Source organism: Dermochelys coriacea, chromosome 1 (genome assembly GCF_009764565.3).
Source record: "Dermochelys coriacea isolate rDerCor1 chromosome 1, rDerCor1.pri.v4, whole genome shotgun sequence".
NCBI classification, from domain to species: Eukaryota; Metazoa; Chordata; order Testudines; family Dermochelyidae; genus Dermochelys; species Dermochelys coriacea.
In genome coordinates this window covers 260,231,837-260,251,664 of record NC_050068.2, presented here as the reverse complement: position 1 = coordinate 260,251,664, position 19,828 = coordinate 260,231,837, and the positions used below count along the sequence as shown (strand labels likewise).

At 41.8% G+C, this 19,828-nt stretch overlaps 1 protein-coding gene across 1 annotated transcript in view; it reads left to right on the top strand.

Annotated features, from left to right (window-relative positions):
- The window catches only part of ENTHD1 (ENTH domain containing 1), a 69,071-nt gene extending 50,033 nt beyond the window's left edge, over positions 1 to 19,038 (top strand). The window contains exons 6-8 of the mRNA XM_043507110.1: positions 922 to 1,054; positions 14,826 to 15,284; positions 18,392 to 19,038. Of these exons, the coding sequence (XP_043363045.1) occupies positions 922 to 1,054; positions 14,826 to 15,284; positions 18,392 to 18,990 (1,191 nt within the window). The 3' untranslated portion in view covers positions 18,991 to 19,038. The remainder of the gene's footprint in view (positions 1 to 921; positions 1,055 to 14,825; positions 15,285 to 18,391) is intronic.
- Positions 19,039 to 19,828: the final 790 nt, after the last annotated feature.

The following is a 19,828-nucleotide window of genomic DNA, read 5'->3' as shown; positions in this document are numbered from 1 at the left end:
AATTAACCCCAGCTGAGGACGTGGCCCAGCACACCTGACACTGAAGAGATCTGGGTTCTCTTCTCTTGGGGAGATTTCTTTATTTTTCTTAGCTCAGTTTTACCCATCTGAAAAGTCAAAATACTAATACCCTACCTCACAGTGCTGTAGTAAGGCTACATTCTTTAATGTTTTTAAAATGTTTTAGCATCCTCAGATGAAAGGTACTATGAAATTGCAAAGTAGTTGTAGTATTACAAAGCTGAAGTTGGGACTGGTAAAAGAGAATCCTCATGAAAACACAAATCTTTTCAATAATAGCAAAGGAAACATAGGGCCAGAACATTTCTTTTTGTATCAATGTTTTATTTTTACAAGTTTGCTCTAGGGCAAAAGTCACCCTGTAGCAGAATAACAGATTGAAGTAAGTCCCTCAGTATTTTAAAAGGTGACCAGAAAAGCCTGCAAGACCTCATTATAGGGTTCTGTGTTTCTCCTATAATAGATGATCATATCACTGACACCTAGAACAGAACAGTGAGCTGCATTCTTTATGGTGCTTTAGACATTAGTGACATCAACTTTAGTAGGGGAAACGCAGCGCCCTGAACTCAGATCTCAGCATGTAGGTAAGTGGGAGAAGTCAGCATTCAGTTATTTTTGTTCTTAAATGTATACTTGCAATGGCCTGATTCTCACATGGATAAATGTCTTATCAGTCTTAAACATTTAAAAAAAATTCAGTCTGTATTTAATGGCCAGTGGTTTTACTAAAAACCAACCAACCAAACAATTTAGGTAAGTTGCAGTTTTTAACAGCCTGCCCCTTTCTTGGTTTTAACAACACCTGTAAAGCTCGAGTCTTCACCACTTTGAGCAGCATGGCTTGTATCTGAGTGTTCACTGTTTAACTGATTATTTCTGTATTGTCTTCTCCACCAGGACTTGATAGTATTTAGTGAGGATGAGCAGACCCCCGCCACCACCATTTTGCCACATCCGTTTCATGCTGAGGGCTCTTCAAATGGAGCACCACCAGCGGTGCAGGCAGCTGCCAGTGACTCCTGGAACAGAAGTATGATGGCTAAACAGTTCAAAACCTGAGCAGGGACAGAAGTTCTATATTAATACAGAATCTTTAACTGAATGAGTTTTACCAAAATAAGTCAGTTTGGGAGGCATTTTATATAATCACTTTACTGCTGAATAACATAGCTAATACATGGGCCAAAACTCACATCATCTTCTGGTTTATATATCCTGTGCTTCAAATGAATAGTCCATTCCAATGGACAGGAAAAGAGTTCATTGAAATGGGCAGACCTAAAAAGCGTTCAGTTTGATTTCAGGCAACCATCCATAAATTTGGATGCTTGTTCTGACTCTGTCTCCTTTGGTTTCTTACCGTCAACCCTATGATATTAATTAGATCCCCCTGAAGTCTTCCCCTAACAAGGCTGCTGCATGTAGGACATCAGCTTCTTTGCTTGTCCATGGGCACCCTCTGTATTTACATTTTTCCTACACTCTAAACTTTCCCTGTTCAGAGGTGTGCACTGGGTGCATTGCTTGGAAGATTGGAAAGCAATGGAGCATGAGACTCAACCAGAGAGGCTGTCAATACTGCTCGATAGCAGGATGTTCAAACGGTAGTGGGGAAGGGTTATAGGAAGGAAGGGACATGTGTGGAAAAGGAGTTATTAAGAGGCAATCATGGAAGGGAATGAAGGAAGAGGCTAGGGCATGGAGCTAGTGCTGTGGAAGGGGTCTAGAAGGAAGGGAAGTTTTTTGAGGCTGTGGAGAGAGGAGGAAATATGAACTGTAAAAAAGTTCAGAAGCATTTCAGAGAAAGGGTTGAGATTCAGTTCAGTTAATACTTTTGAGACCCCAGATTGTACAGTCCTAATTTAAGAAGAGTCTCTGAAATGGAATTATTTGTATATTGCTTTCTAACAGCTGATGCTTGCTTAAGTTATTTTAGTAAGCAGGAGCAATTCAGTTTCTCCACAATATGGTTTGTATTTTTCTTCCCTCTACTTCATTAGGACAAAGGGCTGAAATCAGCTTCCTTAAGAAGAGTTCATGTGTTCCTGCTGCTATCTCTTCTCCTGCACCTCAAGTAAGAGTTCTGTGACATCACAATTGGTTGTTATGGAAACAAGCGATGTCACAAGCAGAGAATTAGGACCTCAGGCGCAAGACACAGGGGTGGGAGAATAATAAGCAGCTGGAGTAGGTGAACTCTCAAGGAACCAAGATCCTGTTTTCATGCCAATGCTTGTCTCCTTAGTGATAAAAAACGAGGGGGAGTGAAATGCAGGAAATCTCATAGCTTAGAAGCTGAATTTCTTTTACATTTTTAAAGTCTTCCGTGAGGCTTCAGCAACTTTTTACATGCTTAATGAAGACACAAAACTGAAGAGTTAGCACGGTTATACAATTATATTTAGGTATAAGCATAAGAAGCCTATGGGGGGGGAGGGGAAAAGAGGGATTGTTTGCTTTTACTCCTTGCCCTTCTCTGCCTTTAAAAACATGGGGGAATATGTCACTTCATTATTTGTGTTTGTGAAACAGGCCATAAATATGTCTTTCTAAAAAAGCCTATCATAAAAATGGGGGAGGGGAGAGAACAAGGATGAAGGAATTCATTTTTCTGCTCCTGTGAATGTAATAGGTTAAACCAAAGCTGTCTGCGGTAAAAGCCAGACTTCACTACATGTAGGGCTGAAATCTCTCCCTACTTATCCTGCAGGGGGAAAAATTGTTTATCATCAGACCATGTTGCAAAGCCTAAAATAATACTGGGGTCTGTCATGTGAATTTTGGGAAAGATGGACAATCCAAACCAGTTCTACATGCCTTTAACAAATCGTTCTGATGTAAAAACACACAGTATAATCCCCCTGTGTTTTCTAGAATGGTTCTTATCTCAGCTGGTCATAGAATCATAGAAGATTAGGATTGGAAGAGACCTCAGGAGGTCATCTAGTCCAACCCCCTGCTCAAAGCAGGACCAACCCCAACTAAATCATCCCAGCCAGGGCTTTGTCAAGCCAGGCCTTAAAAACCTCTAAGGATGGAGATTCCACACCTCCCAAGATAACCTATTCCAGTGCTTCACCACCCTCCTAGTGAAATAGCTTTTCCTAATATCCAACCTAGATCTCCCCCAATGCAACTTGAGACCATTGTTCCCTGTTCTGTCATATGCCACCACTGAGAACAGCCTAGCTCCATCCTCTTCGGAACCCCCTTTCAGGTAGTTGAAGGCTGCTATCAAATCTCCCCTCACTCTTCACTTCTGCAGACTAAATAAACCCAGTTCCCTCAGTCTCTCCTCATAAGTCATGCTCCAGCCCGCTTCTTATTTTCATTGCCCTCCGCTGGACTTTCTCCAATTTGTCTACATCCTTTCTGTAGTGCGGGGTGGCCTCACCAGTGTGGAATGGAGGGGAATAATCACTTCCCTGGATCTACTAATGCAGCCCAATATGCTGTTAGCCTTCTTGGCAACAAGGGAACACTGTTGATTCATATCCAGCTTCTTGTCCACTGTAATCCCCAGGTCCTTTTCTGCAGAACTGCTGCTTAGCCAGTCAGTCCCCAGCCTGTAGCAGTGCATGGGATTCTTCCGTCCTAAGTGCAAGACTCTGCACTTGTCCTTGTTGAACCTCATCAGATTTCTTTTGGCCCAATCCTCCAATTTGTCTAGGTCATGCTGGATCCTATCCCTACCCTCCAGCGTATCTACCTCTCCCCGCCAGCTTAGTGTCATCCGCAAACTTGCTGAGGGTGCAATCCACGCCATCCTCCAGATCATTAATGAAGATGTTGAACAAAACTGGACCCAGGACTGACCTCGGGACACTCTGCTTGATACCGGCTGCCAACTAGACATAAAGCCATTGATTGCTACCTGTTGAGCCCGACGATTTAGCCATCTTTCTATCCATCTTATAGTCCATTCATCCAATCCATACTTCTTTAACTTGCTGAAAAAAATACTGTGGGAGACCATATCAAAAGCTTTGCTAAAGTCAAGGTAGATTACATCCACTTCTTTCCTCATATCCATAGAGCCTGTTATCTCATCATAGAAAGCAATCAGGTTGGTCAGGCATAAGGCTTATCAAATTGGCTGCATCAGATGTGCATGGTACTTGATTTCAAAGATACCATGTATGGCTGAGTTCAGAATGGAACCCAACCAAAGAAAGGGGTTTAAGATATATTGTATTTTTTTTTAAAGAAAACAACTCAGCTGAAAGCATCTGCACTAATTATAATTTCCCTTACAGCTTGCTCCCTTTTCTCTCAATATGTTATCCAAAGTTTTGATTTACACTGTCACCATTTCAATCTCATTTTTGCTGAATTGCATACCACTGGTAAGTATATTTGGAAAACATACAGCTCTGAATCTGAGCATGCCAGGATGTTCCCCAGTTTTGAGCTTCTGGCTTTTACAGGTCTATGGTAGGTTGCATAATAGGTTGTTATGCTTGTCTTTCCATTCTAGTTTTCAATTAACATTTTTCCCATATGTTCAGTAGAGGCTTACTGTTAGAATGGCAGAGAGTGCTGCAAGGTGTGTAGGCAGTGTGAGGAGCAGAGTGCTGGACCAGGAAGGGCTCTGCAGATTAGGAATGAAGTGTATTTTTTAAATAATTATTTATATTACAGTAGGGCCTAGAGACCCCAATTAGAGCCTCATTGAGCTTTGTACCATACACAACTGTAAATGACAGTCCCTGTCCCAAAGAGCTTAACATTCCTAATACATGAGATGCAATAGATAGAGTGAAATAATTAGGATAGCATAATAATCAGCAGAACAGTGTGTGAAAGCTTACATGGAATTGCCTGTACAGTCTTGACTCTAGCTATCAAGTACTTTTTAAGTCTCAATTCTAGGAATGAGAAAATTGCAAACACACACACACACACACACACACTTCTTCGATCAGATTTTACATATTAACTGAGATGTGGAAAGTCAATACTCAGAGTTAGTTAGTCTAGTTGTATAAGCAGACCCAACAGTCAGACTTATTAGCGCAGTCTAGTGAACACCTTGAGTGTTTTTCATCTACAAATTCCATTTCCAAAACTGCTCAGTACCCACTAAGAACAAAGAAAAGTTATAGTTGAATTTTTAAAAAGCAGCAGCAACCTGAAATTGGTGCATGCAGCTTAGTTCTAGATAAAGCGACAGCAGTTAAACCACAGTTGAAACCCCAAAGAGAGGATGGCTGAGAAATAGTAGCATATCCTAAAAACCTGCAGCATTCTCTTTTTATATAACATAAATGAGGTATGACTGCAATCATAGTTACTGAACAGATGACACTTAAGTGACTTCCTTTCCCCCTTCCTTTGAAAAATCTAATTTCCTTCTTCTAGTTGCTCATTCTAGAAGGTGGCTGTCTGCAGTGCATTGTTGTGAAATTCAATGTAGCCCTTATTACAACCACCAAAAAACCCTCAGATACAGAGAAAAATCAAAAGAGAAGGTTTCCAGAAACTAGTCAAAATGCAAACCCAGCATGGGAAAAGGGAATAGGATTTAATAATGTCTGACACCTAAACATTCTATTTGAACTGGTCTTTTGTATGTTAAGGAATAATGGGCCAGACTTTCAACTAGTGTGAACTGGCATTGCTCCATTAAAGTCAGTGGTGCTACAACAACTGAGGATTGGCCCAGTATCTTTGTTCTGTAAATTCCTAAAGAAATGTCAGTATTATATCAGATTGCCTTTATTATTAGCCACATTTTTCAATGAGAAGCTGGTTATGAAACAGGGCTCTGAGGTGGGAGACTTCTTTTGAGGGATCTGACACATACAGTAGGTCTACACTGCAATAAAACATCCATGGATGGCTAATTTTAGCTGCCTGGGGGTTGGGCTGTGGGGCTATAAAATAGTGTAGACATTTAGGCTGGAGCCTAATGGGGTCCCAGAGCTCAAATGCCTCGGTGGCAGCAGTGGCTGTCCCTTGATACGAGGATGATGTCTGTCAGGGGGAAAAGGCTGAGGAGTCCAATCTGCGCTCTACAGGTTTTTCCATGTATGTGACAGGTGGTTGCTTGGAAAAAGCACAACTGCTGGCTGGGATTCTGTACACTTTCCTTCTCCTCTGCCATTTCTCAGCCTCTTGAGCAAGGTGATTCTTTTCAAAATGGGCTGAGGCTTGATGTATGATGCGATGCCATTGCAGTCTATTGCCAGCGAGCTCTTAACAATTCGTGGGGTCAATGCATCCCGTCTTAAGATATACTTTCATGATACCCTTGTAGTGTTTCCTCTGTCACCCACGGGTCCTCTTACCATGACTAAGTTGAGAAAAGAGGACTTGCTTCAGAAGATGAGTATCAGCCATCCACACACAATGACCAGCCCAGTGAAGTTGATGTTTCATAATCTTTGCCTCAACACTGGTGATATTAGCTGCAGAGAGAATGCTGCCATTGGTGCGATGGTCTTCCTACCCGATACAGAGAAACTTCCTAAGGCAGCACTGTTGGTACCACTCCAGATGCTTAAGATGGCTTCGGTATGTCATCCATGTCTCACACCCATAAAGGAGAGTGGGGATAACTGCTGCATTGTAGATCTTAGTTTCCATCTGCAGATCTCTGTCAATAAAGATGCGATGAAGCAACTTTCTGAAGGATGTGCTAGCATAGCAGATCCTATATTCGATCTCCATGTTAAGATCCAAATGGCTACATGGCAATTTTATAGCCCTGAAGTCTGAGGCCCATGAGCCCATGTCAGTGGGGTGCTAGAGCTCAGGTTCCAGCACAAGCCTCAATGTCTACACTGCAATTTTACAGCCCCACAGCCCAAGTCAACTGACATGGACCAGCTGTGGGTATTCTATTGCAGTGTAGACATACCCTGTATATGTTTGTGTGTGGTCAGAGAAGCCAGACACTGAAAGGAGAAGCTTTGGCTATTTAGACAACAAGCAACTTTCAGCCCTTTTTAAAATGGTTAGCGGGACAATTATTCTGCAAGCTTTATAGCCCAGCTTCCACAGTGTCTCATTATTGTTATCCTGTCAGGCAGTTAATGTTTAAAATCATTTATTTTCTGTTTTCACGTCTGCACATCAAGAAATGCCATCTATTTGATCTAAACTGAAATGGATCTGGCTTTTCTGTTTGGGAAAATATTGACTGTAATGTCCTGGAGTGGTCTGTTTGCCTGTTTTCAAATTCAAAACAAAGTAAAGAGGAATTAACTGCTGAATTGTTGGTCTGACATCAGAGAAAATCAGCCCCTAGAAATTGCCCTGGCACTGCTTAGGGGTAGGCTGGACACCAAAAGGGCCACACCAAAAGGCTAAAAGCAATTTCACCCTCCATTCCCCTGACACAGCTCTGTCAGGGCATGCCAATTCTAACCTACAATCCCACCTTTGAACACATTATCTAAGACATTAAAAAGAAAACAGGCAAAATAGTAGTGCAATAGCCCACCGTATGTTGCCTTACCCTTTGTGGGCAGAGAACAAGGCATGCTCAGCTCTTCTGGGGGATGGTTCACATCATGTTGCTCCCAAGCAGTACTCTCAGCTAAAACTCAGGGCAGCCCTGGTGGGTTTTAGACTAGGGACGATGAACCCAATTCTAATGCTCCTTGGAGAACAAATATCTGATAATGGTCTCTTCAGTCTAGCAGAGAAAGGAACAACATGATCCAATGGCTGGAAGTTGAAGCTAGACAAATTCAGACTGGGAATGAGGCATACATTTTTAACAGTGAGGGTAATTGCCATTGGAACAACTTATCAAGGGTTATGGTGGATTCTCCATCACTGGCCATTTTAAAATCTAGACTGGATGTTTTTCTAAAAGATCTCCTGTAGGAATTATTTAGGGGTGGTTCTGTGGCCCGTGCTATACAGGAGGTCAGACTAGATGATCACAGTGGTCCCTTCTGGCCTCAGAATCTATGACTTTAGGGAGCAGTAGGACACAGAACCTTTCATGGGCTGACAGAGTCAATTAGGGAAAACTGTAGGAGGGCAATACTGTGACTATCTTACCTGCCCTGGTTTCAGTACTGCCCCATCCTGATTGCCCAGGCAGGGCTAAAGCCTGCAACCCTTTTTTTTCTACCAATGCTAAAGGATAAGTCATCAGACTTGTGGCACGATAATGGAGGACAGGTGCAGATCGGGTTCATTTAAATGGCAAGGCTCAGCTGCCAAGTATAAAAAGGAGAAAGAACAAAGATGGTGGGAAGACATTGGTCTCAGCCTGATGGGAGTTTGGCTGCTACAACGAGCACCTTGAAAAGAGAAGAATCTTGTCCTTGGTTGATTTTTCTGCTTGTATCCAGAAAGGGGGAGATTACATTCTGGAAAAAAGAACAAGTGTTTTTGTTTTCTGTTTGGTGAGCTACTTGGGAGTGGGGGTGGGGAGCCCACTATATGACAAATCCTAGGGGTCCTGACTCCTCCTTAAACAAAAATGATCATTAATAACATTGTAGCTATAGAAGCTAACATGAGATTAACAATCCTTATGCTTAGGTCGGAGTGAAGGTGTCAGGAATAGTTCCAACCCTCATGCACATCATTGCATAATTACTAGGAATGTTAACCATGCTCTGAAGATTCCTATATTGTCCATTGCTGGAGACAACCTATAGGACAAAAGGAACCAGTGATCTGATGAAAGTGCAACAACTCATATGCTCGAGATGACATATAATGCAATATAAAAGAATTATGGCTCTGCTCTCACCTGCTTGGGTGTAAATAAGGTATAACAACTGAAGTCAATATTTCCACTAACATAAAACTGGTATAAGTGAGAGAAGAATCAGATCTATATCTATAAATTAAAAAGCAGGGTGAGAGAGTGGCCTGTGACCTTGTAACTGTGTACTCCTCAGTTCTGAGACCCATGTTTTACGTTTACGCAGCCTTTCAAAGAGATACTTGTTGGCAAACTCAAGGGTATTTTCACTATAAATATTGAAAAATCTTTAGAGACAGAGGAGATGACTCATCTTTGGCCCAACTGATCAAAAAATACAGTTCATGTACCATGTCTGTTGGCTGACACGTGAGTCCATAGACTTCTTTGTGGAACAAGGCAGTTTAAAAGGAATTAACTGCAACTTTGGAAGAAATTCTTCTGGCTGCAAGGAAATAAAAGTAACATTCTGGAGCACTTTTGGCTGCAGATAGTGCCAAAAGAAGGAGCGAGTAAGCTCTTGGATCTCTCCCCAAAACTATTGCAGGGGGATTTAACAGTTTTGGATGCATTTTGACTAGTTCCTGGAAACCTCTCTTCTGATAATTTTTCTCTGTATCTGAGGTTTGTGATACTGTGATACCAAGCTATTGAATAAGACTAGTCTGATCATTTCTAGGAACCAAGCCTCTCATAGGTGATTAGCATTTAAATAAGACAGTCAGTGAAGATTATAAATTACATGCACCAAAATAGCATTCAGCTTGAGCAAGACAAATTTGAATACAATACTATGACTAGAATCATAATTATAGATATTGAAGAGAGCACAGTGTTATGGGTTGTTTATAACTAGTCAAAGGGCAGCACTATTGAAATAACAGGGGTGCTGCAGGTCAGGATCAATCACTGGCAAAGATCTGTGGGAGAGCAGTTCTAGGACAGCAAAGTAGGTTGCATAGTTACAGCAGGGCTGGTCCCCCAACTACTGCTTTGAATAGTAGATAGAGCACTGGACAGACTCATGAGACCTGGTTCTATTCCTGGGTCTGCAAGTGACCTGCTGTGTAGCCTAGGGCAAGTAACATACTTCTCTGTGCCTCAGTTTCTCCATCTGTAAAATGGGGATAATGATACTAACCACCTTTGTAAAGTGCTGTATAAGAACTAGATACTATTATTATTGAAACCTAGATATTTTGGCTCAGATACAGCTATGATGGCAGTATAACACCCTAAAATAGAAATTTCCAATTTGTGTGCTGTTTATGCCTCACCTTCTTTTGTACTTTTTGAAAACATCCCCAAAGTGAATAGAAATAGAAAACAATATTTTCAAAAATTGGGTGTCTAAAGTTAGATTCCTACAGTCTTATTTAAGCATTGAAATAAATGGGCATACTTTTCAAAAGTGATCAGTTCCCCTGGCAGCTCACATTCACTTCAGCGGCAACCAACACTCCTGAAAACCAGATCATGTATTTAGGTGTGTAAATAAGAATTTGGGACCCTAACTTTAAAGCATCTATTTTTTATGAACTTGGCCAGAATGTTTTCCCGGCAATTCTGTTCCACTGTTTATGTACAAAGAGGGCATGTTTACATTTGTCAAACTCACACCATCTTTTGGGGGATGACTATTGGAGGATGGCAGAATTCCTCCATAGAAACTGCAGCTAGCTGTTCAGACACAACCTGTTCCACTCTCCAGAGATACACAGGACTGGATCCACAAGGGGGACTTAGGCACTTAACTGGCATATTAAGTGCCACTGGTATTCACAAAATCACCATTCAGCTGCTGCCTAAACCAGTAGACCCCTAAAGTCCCTAAGCACCTAAGATCTGGTGGGATTCACAAAATTCCCCTGCCTACCTTGCATTTGGGGCCTGAACCAGTAGGCATGCTCAGAGGATACCTTAGAGCATGTCTATCAGATTGGGCCCCACACAAAATGGTGGAGGTGGTGCCATTTCCCTTTTATCCAATGTCCTGGTGGGTAGAACACTAAACCCAGGGATTTAGGGTGACCAGATGTCCTGATTTTATAGGGACACTTAGGATATTCAGGGCTTTGTCTTATATAGGCACCTATTCCCTCCCCCCATCCCAATTTTTCACAGTTGGTATTTGGTCACCCTACAGGGATTTAAACCAGGACTCCCACCTCTCAGGTGAGCAGTGATAGTCATTAAAAAAACAGGCCAGAATGCATTTCCATTCCTCATCACTCTAAAGTAACAGTACCAGAAGTCTGAGGAAGAAGCCAGAGTAGTGTTCCGGAGCATTCCAGCATGACTCAAGCCCTGCAGGCGAGAGCCCTAACCATTGTGCTGCAGAGGCACTCTTGCTTTTGCTCTTTCTCTCTCTGGCCCAATGAATTATTTATACACAGTGGAACAGGGACAGAGACTCAGAGCCCCACCCCAAAGTACTACATAGCCCAGTGGTCAGGGCACTTTTCTCAGCAGTGGGAGACCTGGGTTCATGTTCCTGCTCCACATCAGGCACAGGGGGAATTTAAACCCATGTCTCCCACATCCTGGGTGAGTGCGCTAACCACTGAGATATTGGCTAGAAGGAGGGCACCACTGCCTCCTCTTGGCTTAGGTGTCTAACTTCAGGAGAGGTTTCACGGCTATGAATCCCAAGTAGAGATAGGTGCTTAAATCCAGAGGGAGGTGACTAACTCCCATGGAGGGATGGGGTATAGGCTTATACCCCTTTTGCATTTCCTGTTAGGGAGCTTAGGTGGCTCCCTACTTGGTTTATGGGCTTTTGTGAATCCCATGTTTAGGTACCTGATTCTCCCCATATGTTGTACAAGGACCCTGGGTCCCTAACTTGGGGTAGTGAATTCCACTAGGCAGCATGGCATCTAAAAGTGAGATGGTACAATGGTCAGTATTGCAGTGCCTACATGCCCTCATGAATCTAGCCCACAGTGCTGTTTGGAGTGGCAGAATTTGGCCAGTAGCATATGTGCTTGTTCACTATCCTTTGCTTCCTATCCCTTCCAGGGGAATGAATGAAGTGGTTTCGAGGGCAGAGGCAATGAGAGTCAACCAAAAATGAATGCTGAACGCAGCATTTCCTAGTATTAGCTCCCCTATGGCGGTGTTCTGGTTCAGTAAGCTGGTGTACAGGTTAAGAAAACAGCAGAAGGGTAAATGGAATGAAATTGGAGCCCAATGCTGAAGGAGAGAGGTATGGATCATAATAAGAGGGTGGAAAAGGAAGAGCATCTTCAACACATTTCTCAGATGGCTCCTTGCCACTACTCTCAGCTTTCCGCTGTTTCACTGTGAAAAAACTGGAGTGCATGTATTATTAAATGACTTCCAAATGTGTTTTCTACAAAGCTATAGTATTGAGAAGGCACTTTAATTTACACTTGTAACTTGTTTATATTTTTCTCAAAAATATAGAGTTAAGGTATAGAGATTTCAGATCTTTCCATTATTAGAAATATATTATCTCATCACTCCTTACCTATGCACATATGTGCACACACACAAACACCTCTCCCTTTCCCCTGCCCCAGCAATTAAAGACCCATCTCTCAAATGTAACATTTAACAAGAACATACAGTATCTTTGTTAAAAGACAGAATGTATCTACCATTGAATCAGTACATTAACTGATTCCAATCTCCCCACTGTATCAACAGTTTAATACTGCAGGCAGTTAGTGTACTGGTCTTTCTATTATCTCTGAGCTCTATTTCCTTTGAAAACTGTAATTACTCGCAGAGGAACTTTCATTCACACATTCTTAAACCGTGAGATACATTTCAACTTTTTTAAAATCTCCTGTCACACCTGCTGACTCTCTGCTTTGAAACCTGTAATGCATGCATGCATATCGGGCTAACATGGAAATTGCTCACAGCAATAGCCTCTGGGAATCTAGCTCTGTCTAACAAAACCACATGGTGGTGTATGAAGAATAATGCAGTGTGTACCAGTAAAAAGAAAGTGGAGCTATCAAGAGAGAGTAATCGAGAAGGCACTAGTACTGTAGGACAGAGCTTTATATTGTAGAGGGGCAGAAGCATATGGGGATCGTGTGCAGGCCAGAACTATAGGTGCTGGAACTAGGGGTGCCAGGGATACTACTGCACCACTTGGCTTGACGTGGTTTCCACCATATATATGGTTTACAGTTTGGTTCAATGTCTGTCAGCACCCCCACAATACAAATTGTTCCAGCACCCTGGGCAGAACCATATTCCAACTACTGGGAGCATCTCAAGATCCTCTGAAGCAATCTTTCCCAAGCTCCTTCTGGTGAATGCTCAGAGAGAATAGTCCTTAAATTGCATTGAGACAAGGTCCTAAGGGGTGATAGTAAGAGTAAAAAGGGAGGGGACAATATGTTGGAGAACTCCCACCACTTTATGAAAAACAAGGGCTAATCCCCCTCTCACCCTCCCCCCTTTTCTTAGATTCAAACAGTTGTGTGAATCTATATTAACTGTATAAGGAAGTTGAGATTTTCGAGATTAATTCTGGTCTGCCAGAAATTACGTACATCATGTTTACAGGATTGGGCCTTAAAAGGCACAAAAACAAAGGAAGAGTGGAGGGTGGGGTCCAAATAGATGATTCACGTGATGATTGGCACATATCAGTAACATGCATGTTTTGAAGTTTATTTAAAGTTGGGGTGAAGGGGAAATGGCAAAAGAGGAGTTAATAGGAGCAAGGGGGAGGAAAAAAGGAGGAAAAGTGACACTGAGGAGACAGAGAGAAGGTGATATGGAGAGAGGAAAGAGGAAGGGAAGGATGAAGCAGAGCATGTGGGGGTAAGGAGACTAAGGCTGGCAGTGGAGGGACTGCAATAGGGAAGGGAGGGATACTTGCCTTTTCCATTTTTAAAAAAGCCGTTTACATACTTTATTAGAAAACCCAGAACCATGTACAATTGCCCTTGCCTAATTCTATTATTTTAGCTTTACTTCTGCAACATAACCATTGTTCTTTATAAATTTAACAAAATACCACCCAGTCCCTTTCCACCAAACAACTGAGCTCCAATCCACAAAGCAGGTTCTCTCTCTCTATAGCTAGTAGATAACTGTGTGTGTGTGTGCGCGCACACATGTGAGCAGGCAATCTCCATCCCAATTTCCCACACTCATCGCCACCCTGCCGAAAATAGAAGTCCAAATGAGTTCTGATAATTTCTCTAGGCCATTAGATTTCTGAAGGCTGCTCTGGAGCCAATGCTGTGCTGTTGTCAGCTCCACTCCTCTGAGGAGGGAACCTGCTTTTAAGCTTCCACACCACCACCTCTGCAGGTATCTGGGAGAGGCCTTAGGGGAGACAAGAGCCCCAAAGTTTGTCTTAAGACACTGGAATGCAGTGTTGAATGTATAGCAAAGCAGGGACTTTAAAAAATGGTTAATAACTATTAATTCAGCTAAAAATGTAGAACTTTTTGCAACTATTTTTGAAAGTAATAGAACTTACCTTATAAGGATTTCAGGAGTGTCTGCCTGTCTCATGCATTCCACTGTTGAACCAAACTGCCATCTTAATTTACATCAGATTGTCAAGATTACATTTTATGGTTTGATTGTTAATTTTCTAATTATACATAAGACACTTAGGTTTAGCGATTTATGGTAATTTGTAACGAGATGTAATAATTAGAACTGTACATTAGTGCACTTTTCGTTCCAGCTGTACCGCTGACTCACTGTATAAACTCAGGAGAGTCACTTAACCTCTCTGGGTCTCATTAACTCCCCTGTAAAAATGAAGATATGTATTGTACACCTTTGTAAAATGTTTTGAAATCTATGGCTGAAAAATGCTAAGCATTATTGTTATTGCAATTCTAACTTGGGCAGCCTAGCCAAGTGGCTAGCATACCAGACTGGGACAGAGGAAATCTGGGTTCTATTCCCAGCTCTGGCCTGCTGAGTAACCTTGGGTAAGTCACTTTCTCTATCTGTACCTCAGTTTTTCCATCTGTAACAACTACCTCCTTTGTAAAGCACTTTGGAATCCACTGATGAAAAATGCTATTTTAGAGTGAGGTACTGTTATTAATATTATTACTTTTCCCATCCAAGATGCAGCTCCTTTTCTGTGACATTCTCACTTTTTGCCTTACAGGTGTCATATCCTTCCCCTCACAGAGAAGCCTATCTACTTCACAAAAATGGGGCATGGGCAGGAGAACATACAGCACAGTCACAAATCCTGCTTCAACAATCACTCTTATGCCTCCTTCAAGAACACAGTCAGCAAACAGTCCCAAAATGGCAGAAATCTTGCTTGATCATCAGTCATCAGTTCCAGAAAAGCCTGCCACCACCAGCCAATATGTCCCAAAGTCAGACGTTCTTCCCTCTAACAGTGTAGCTTCTGTGGAGACCCTTTACCTCTCCCCTACCTTCAACGTCTTTGATCCTTTAGGGAATAGTGTGGCAAACAGTGAGATTCTGAAACTAACTCCAGCTTCTTTTAAACAATTCCCTGGACCTAATACAACCACCATGCTAAACTTCAATCCCTCCACTCCTAGTAGTGTGCAGACATTTAACACAACTCTCCACCTTTCCCCAAGGCCAGGTGAGTTTGTGCATTCCATGTCTAACAAAAGACATGTGTCTAATTTCTTTGTTACCTCCTCTCCCAGCCCACATCCTCTTTGTAGTTCTTGCATAACTTGCATGCAGTAGTGATAGCACTTAGCAAAGGAAGTTAGTGCTTCAGAATTTAGAAGGTGTTAAGAAAAAAGCTATTGGTGCCTCCTCTTGTTCTGCAGGCACCCTTGCTATCACATAGGGTGAACACAATACTAAATGTTCAGAGCTACTTAAATGGAGGTTAAGTCACATCTTTCCTTTATGTTTTCATATTCAATATTAGATACGACAAGCCAAGTCAAAATCTTACAGAATGAAAGCAGTAATAAATATCTTTATTTTTAACAGAGCCCCTGAAAATGCTGTATGATGTTTGTATATCATTTAAGTCAATTTAGTGCAGTTGCAAGGTGCTGGATTATTAGTGCTGGGGACGGAAATTCTCCGATTACTCACAGAACAGATACAGCATAGTTAATGTCAGAACAAGCTTTTCCCGCAGTCTCACCTCCAGTGTTCAATCCTGACCATAAAGGAATTCAGTCTCCATGGCCCATTCACTGCTTGGCTTCTCTGCTGAGACTGCCAACAAGAGGGTCCAGTAGTACCAACTCGCTCCCTTACTAGGGCCTGGACAGAGACCACAAACTCACTTCGCCTAAGCCATTGAAAAGCTATCAGATAGTAATTAATGATCTGCAGTATATCTGAAACTAGTGGTTTAGAAGTGAAAGGTTCCTTATCCCATTCTTGGTTCCCTGACCTAGCTAGTCCTGTGACTTTTGTACCATACAGCTTTATACATGTGACACGCAAACAATTGAAACCCCTTTGTTTTCTTCTCTCATGAGAAGTTCTCTAAACAGAAAATGTCAGGAGTTAGTAATCTTGTGTTCACACCTGTGAGAGTTACTGGATGTCAGAAGAAACCTCCGAATGAGGAGACAGGACTAGAGAATGTATAGCTGCCTCCCTTTGACTCAGTGCAGTGTTCTGAAGGTTCACTTATTAAGAAATGCTTCTCACTTGCTGATAAAGAGTCAATTGCTTTTGAAAGCAGCTATTTTTTAAGTTTAAAATTGGCATTTCTGAGACTTTCCCATTTAGTTTTATAGAATGTTGTTGTACGCAAAGAAACATTCTTGGGTCTTAAAAATGTAGACAAAAATGCAATCATTTTGTAATGTTTTTAAGTGAGTTGCACTAAGCATTTTTCCCCTCTTCACCTCATAGTCACTGTGTTGAGCCAGTTTATTGCTCTCACCTCTCAGGAATCCATCTCTGCCTGACAACATATCATACTCAGTCTAGATCACTGAGCCTGATTCATTTTAGCATTTTGTGCATATAATTGTTTTGGAGAGTGTGGAAAACACGGTGGATTGCATCCTAAGATGAAAGTGACCACCTTGAAGAGGGTGGAACCTCTAAAAGAAGAAACTCTACTCCAATAAAGTCAGGTTTCAGAGTAGCAGCCGTGTTAGTCTGTATTCGCAAAAAGAAAAGGAGTACTTGTGGCACCTTAGAGACTAACAAATTTATTAGAGCATAAGCTTTCGTGAGCTACAGCTCACTTCATCAGATGCATCGAAATGCATCCGATGAAGTGAGCTGTAGCTCACGAAAGCTTATGCTCTAATAAATTTGTTAGTCTCTAAGGTGCCACAAGTACTCCTTTTCTTTTTACTCCAATAAAATGTCACTACTACCAAATGAAACTAAATTGATGCCACCAAGGAGATACAAAGTATTTTCAGTATAGAAGAGGAAGCCAGTTACTCATGGAAGCAGCAATCAAGTGGAGAATCTCTCCATCCCAGAAAAAGAATTAAAATAAATAAATAAATAAAGACTGATCAGTTTGGTGACAGTCAGACACCCAATCCCTCTTATAGATTGTACATGGAGATTTGCAAGACAGGTACTCTTACTGTTAAATTACATATATGTTTATATTTTAGATAGTAGCAGATATAATCAAAATATTATCAGTAGCCTGGAGGCAAAAAAATCTGTTAAACTGCTCCTTTCAGAGCCGATAGTTATTTGTGTCACTCCATCTTTTTTATTTTTATCCTGCAGGACAAAATAATTGCATCATATTTGCTTTTTCACATAGGAGGTGGAATCTGTGCAGTGATGCAATGATATCAGGCATCAGTAAAATGTCACAGTGTGAAGATTGAGTGCTAGGTCATGGCCCATAACAAAGCTCCTTTTTGGCACTCTGGCAGTGCAATAAAGACAAAGCTTTTCTAAAAAGACAGCTAAGGATTCCTCCAGCATGGGAGAATAAGGCTAGCATTCATAACTCTCTCCTTCCAAGCCCTTAAAATAGGGAGAGTGCTGCACTGTAGTGATCCTCAGGTAGTATAATGAACTCTGGAAACTCATTACAAACTGGTGTGACTTAGAGCAGCCCAGAGGCTGCTCTTAGTTATTCCAGAGGCCAAACAAGTCTCCAGCTGGTCCTAGGAAAGGGAGGAGGACTGCAAAGTTGGCATAAAGCTACCTTCCCCCCTGTCCCAAGGTGTGCTGGGTACTGCTCTGGCCCATCTGAGGATTTAATGCTCAGTGTAATATCTTTGTAAGGCTGTGGGGCCTAGAAATGTCATTCCTATATTCTCTAGTTGTCCTACAAGCTCTGTGCTCTCAGGTCATGTATGAAAATCAGGAATTGTCTCATGAATTTTGAAATAAGCGGCTGTTCCACCTATAAACCTGAACATTGGTCTGTTACAATTTAGCACCATGCTGGATGTTTTAGTAGGTGCTTTTTGGCTTGTAAATCAGTCCATTGTTAAAGCTGCTTGGGTCTTGTGTCAAGTACAGCATGTGGACTGAATGTTACATACTATACCACCTCATTTTCTTACCAGCTCTACTGTTTGTGTCTTTAGTCTATAAGCCTTTTAGGGCAGGGGTTATCGCTTGGGTGTGTGTGTGTGCCCAATACCCAGCACAATGGGACCCAGGGCCCAACTGGGCCTTCAGACACTACCTTAATATAAATAATTTACTACTACTAACATTAATTTTATGCAAAGATTGTATAGTGTTCATTTTTTTTCTCTTTTACATACGTTTTAGATTCGACCAGCTCCATGGCAGCAACTTCCTCTTTTTCCACCTTTTCCATCTCATCCCCAGATTCAGTTGTTCCAGAGAACATAGTCCATCCTAACCTTATCCCTTCCTGTGGACCTTCAGGCTTGTCTTCACCTCACAAGCTCTCCTCTTCTGTTTTCTTTAATGATCTCAAGGACAGAGTTACACATCCTTTTTCTTGCCAAAGATCTGAGGAAGAGGAAAGTGAAAACACCAGCATCCTGAATCTCCTCCCAGATAATTCGAAACATTGCTCTGGAAAAGTGAACAGTTTTGAGAGCAGAATTCTCCGCATTTCTGGTGGGAGTTGGGGGGCATTTCCTGTGCAGAATGTAGATCCTGTGGCTAGCCCCAATATGCCTTCTGCTGGAGGGTCATCTAACAGGGGCACTACACAGAAAGCCCTGGGCACTTTGGAGGAGATAAAAAATGCAGTTCTGGGACTGCGAGGGGACGTAGGCAAAGTGGCCCAGGAGCTGCAAACCATTGGCAGACAGATGGCAAGCCTGGTTGGTGACATTCAGTTTCTGAGCAAGTTCTCAACAGCTTCCCAAACTGCAAAGGATGCCCTATGTCAGTAGTAATTTTCACAATGGCTATGTTAAACTTTTGTGTAGCTTTGTGCTATCTTGCCCCAACATTGCGCTTCATGAGACCTATTTTACAGTGTTGAAATAATTACAAATAGAAATGCATAAGGCAGTTCTGTTCTTGACATGGTCAATAAATAAATAATTTTCATCTTTATCCTTTGAGTTTTGTTAACATCTATGCACACCTTGCATTTTACAAAACCCTCACATTGCACAGGACAAAGCTTTTGTGCATGCAAATCTGCTAGAGCAGTTATTTGTCAGCAAATAAAATAATATGTATCATGCAGTTCATGTATAGGGTGTTCCTGCATGTCTGAACAACCCTGCCTCACTTGCAAACTGTATAATATAAGTCTTAGTGGGAAAATGGCAGCATGTGCATGCTTGGAAGTACCACAGCTGTGGTGCTAGGGAATCCCAGAGGCAGCCACAGGAAATAGCTTACCAGCAGGTGTAAGATTTATTGACCAAAAATAAGGTGTAAGTTAATTGTTTAAAAAACAAAAAACTGAAATGACAAAATGCATCACTAAATGAACCAGAAAAGAGAAATGAACTGCAATCCTAATAATTACTCCCAAATAATGCAAAAAACTGACTTATAGCTGCCACATGACTCACTACTTTTTCAAGCTGTCTTTACGCTGTACAGTTTGTTACCCTTACTGCTGACTAGGTAAGGACTAAAGTCTTGTATATTAAAAGCACTAGGTCTCTCTTCCTTCAAAGGCAATGAGCCCCTACCTCCTTCCCCACCCTGTGTCTTCCCAAGGGAGGATGACACACTCACCCTCTTTCTATTTTACTTTGTAAGGAGGGGTCT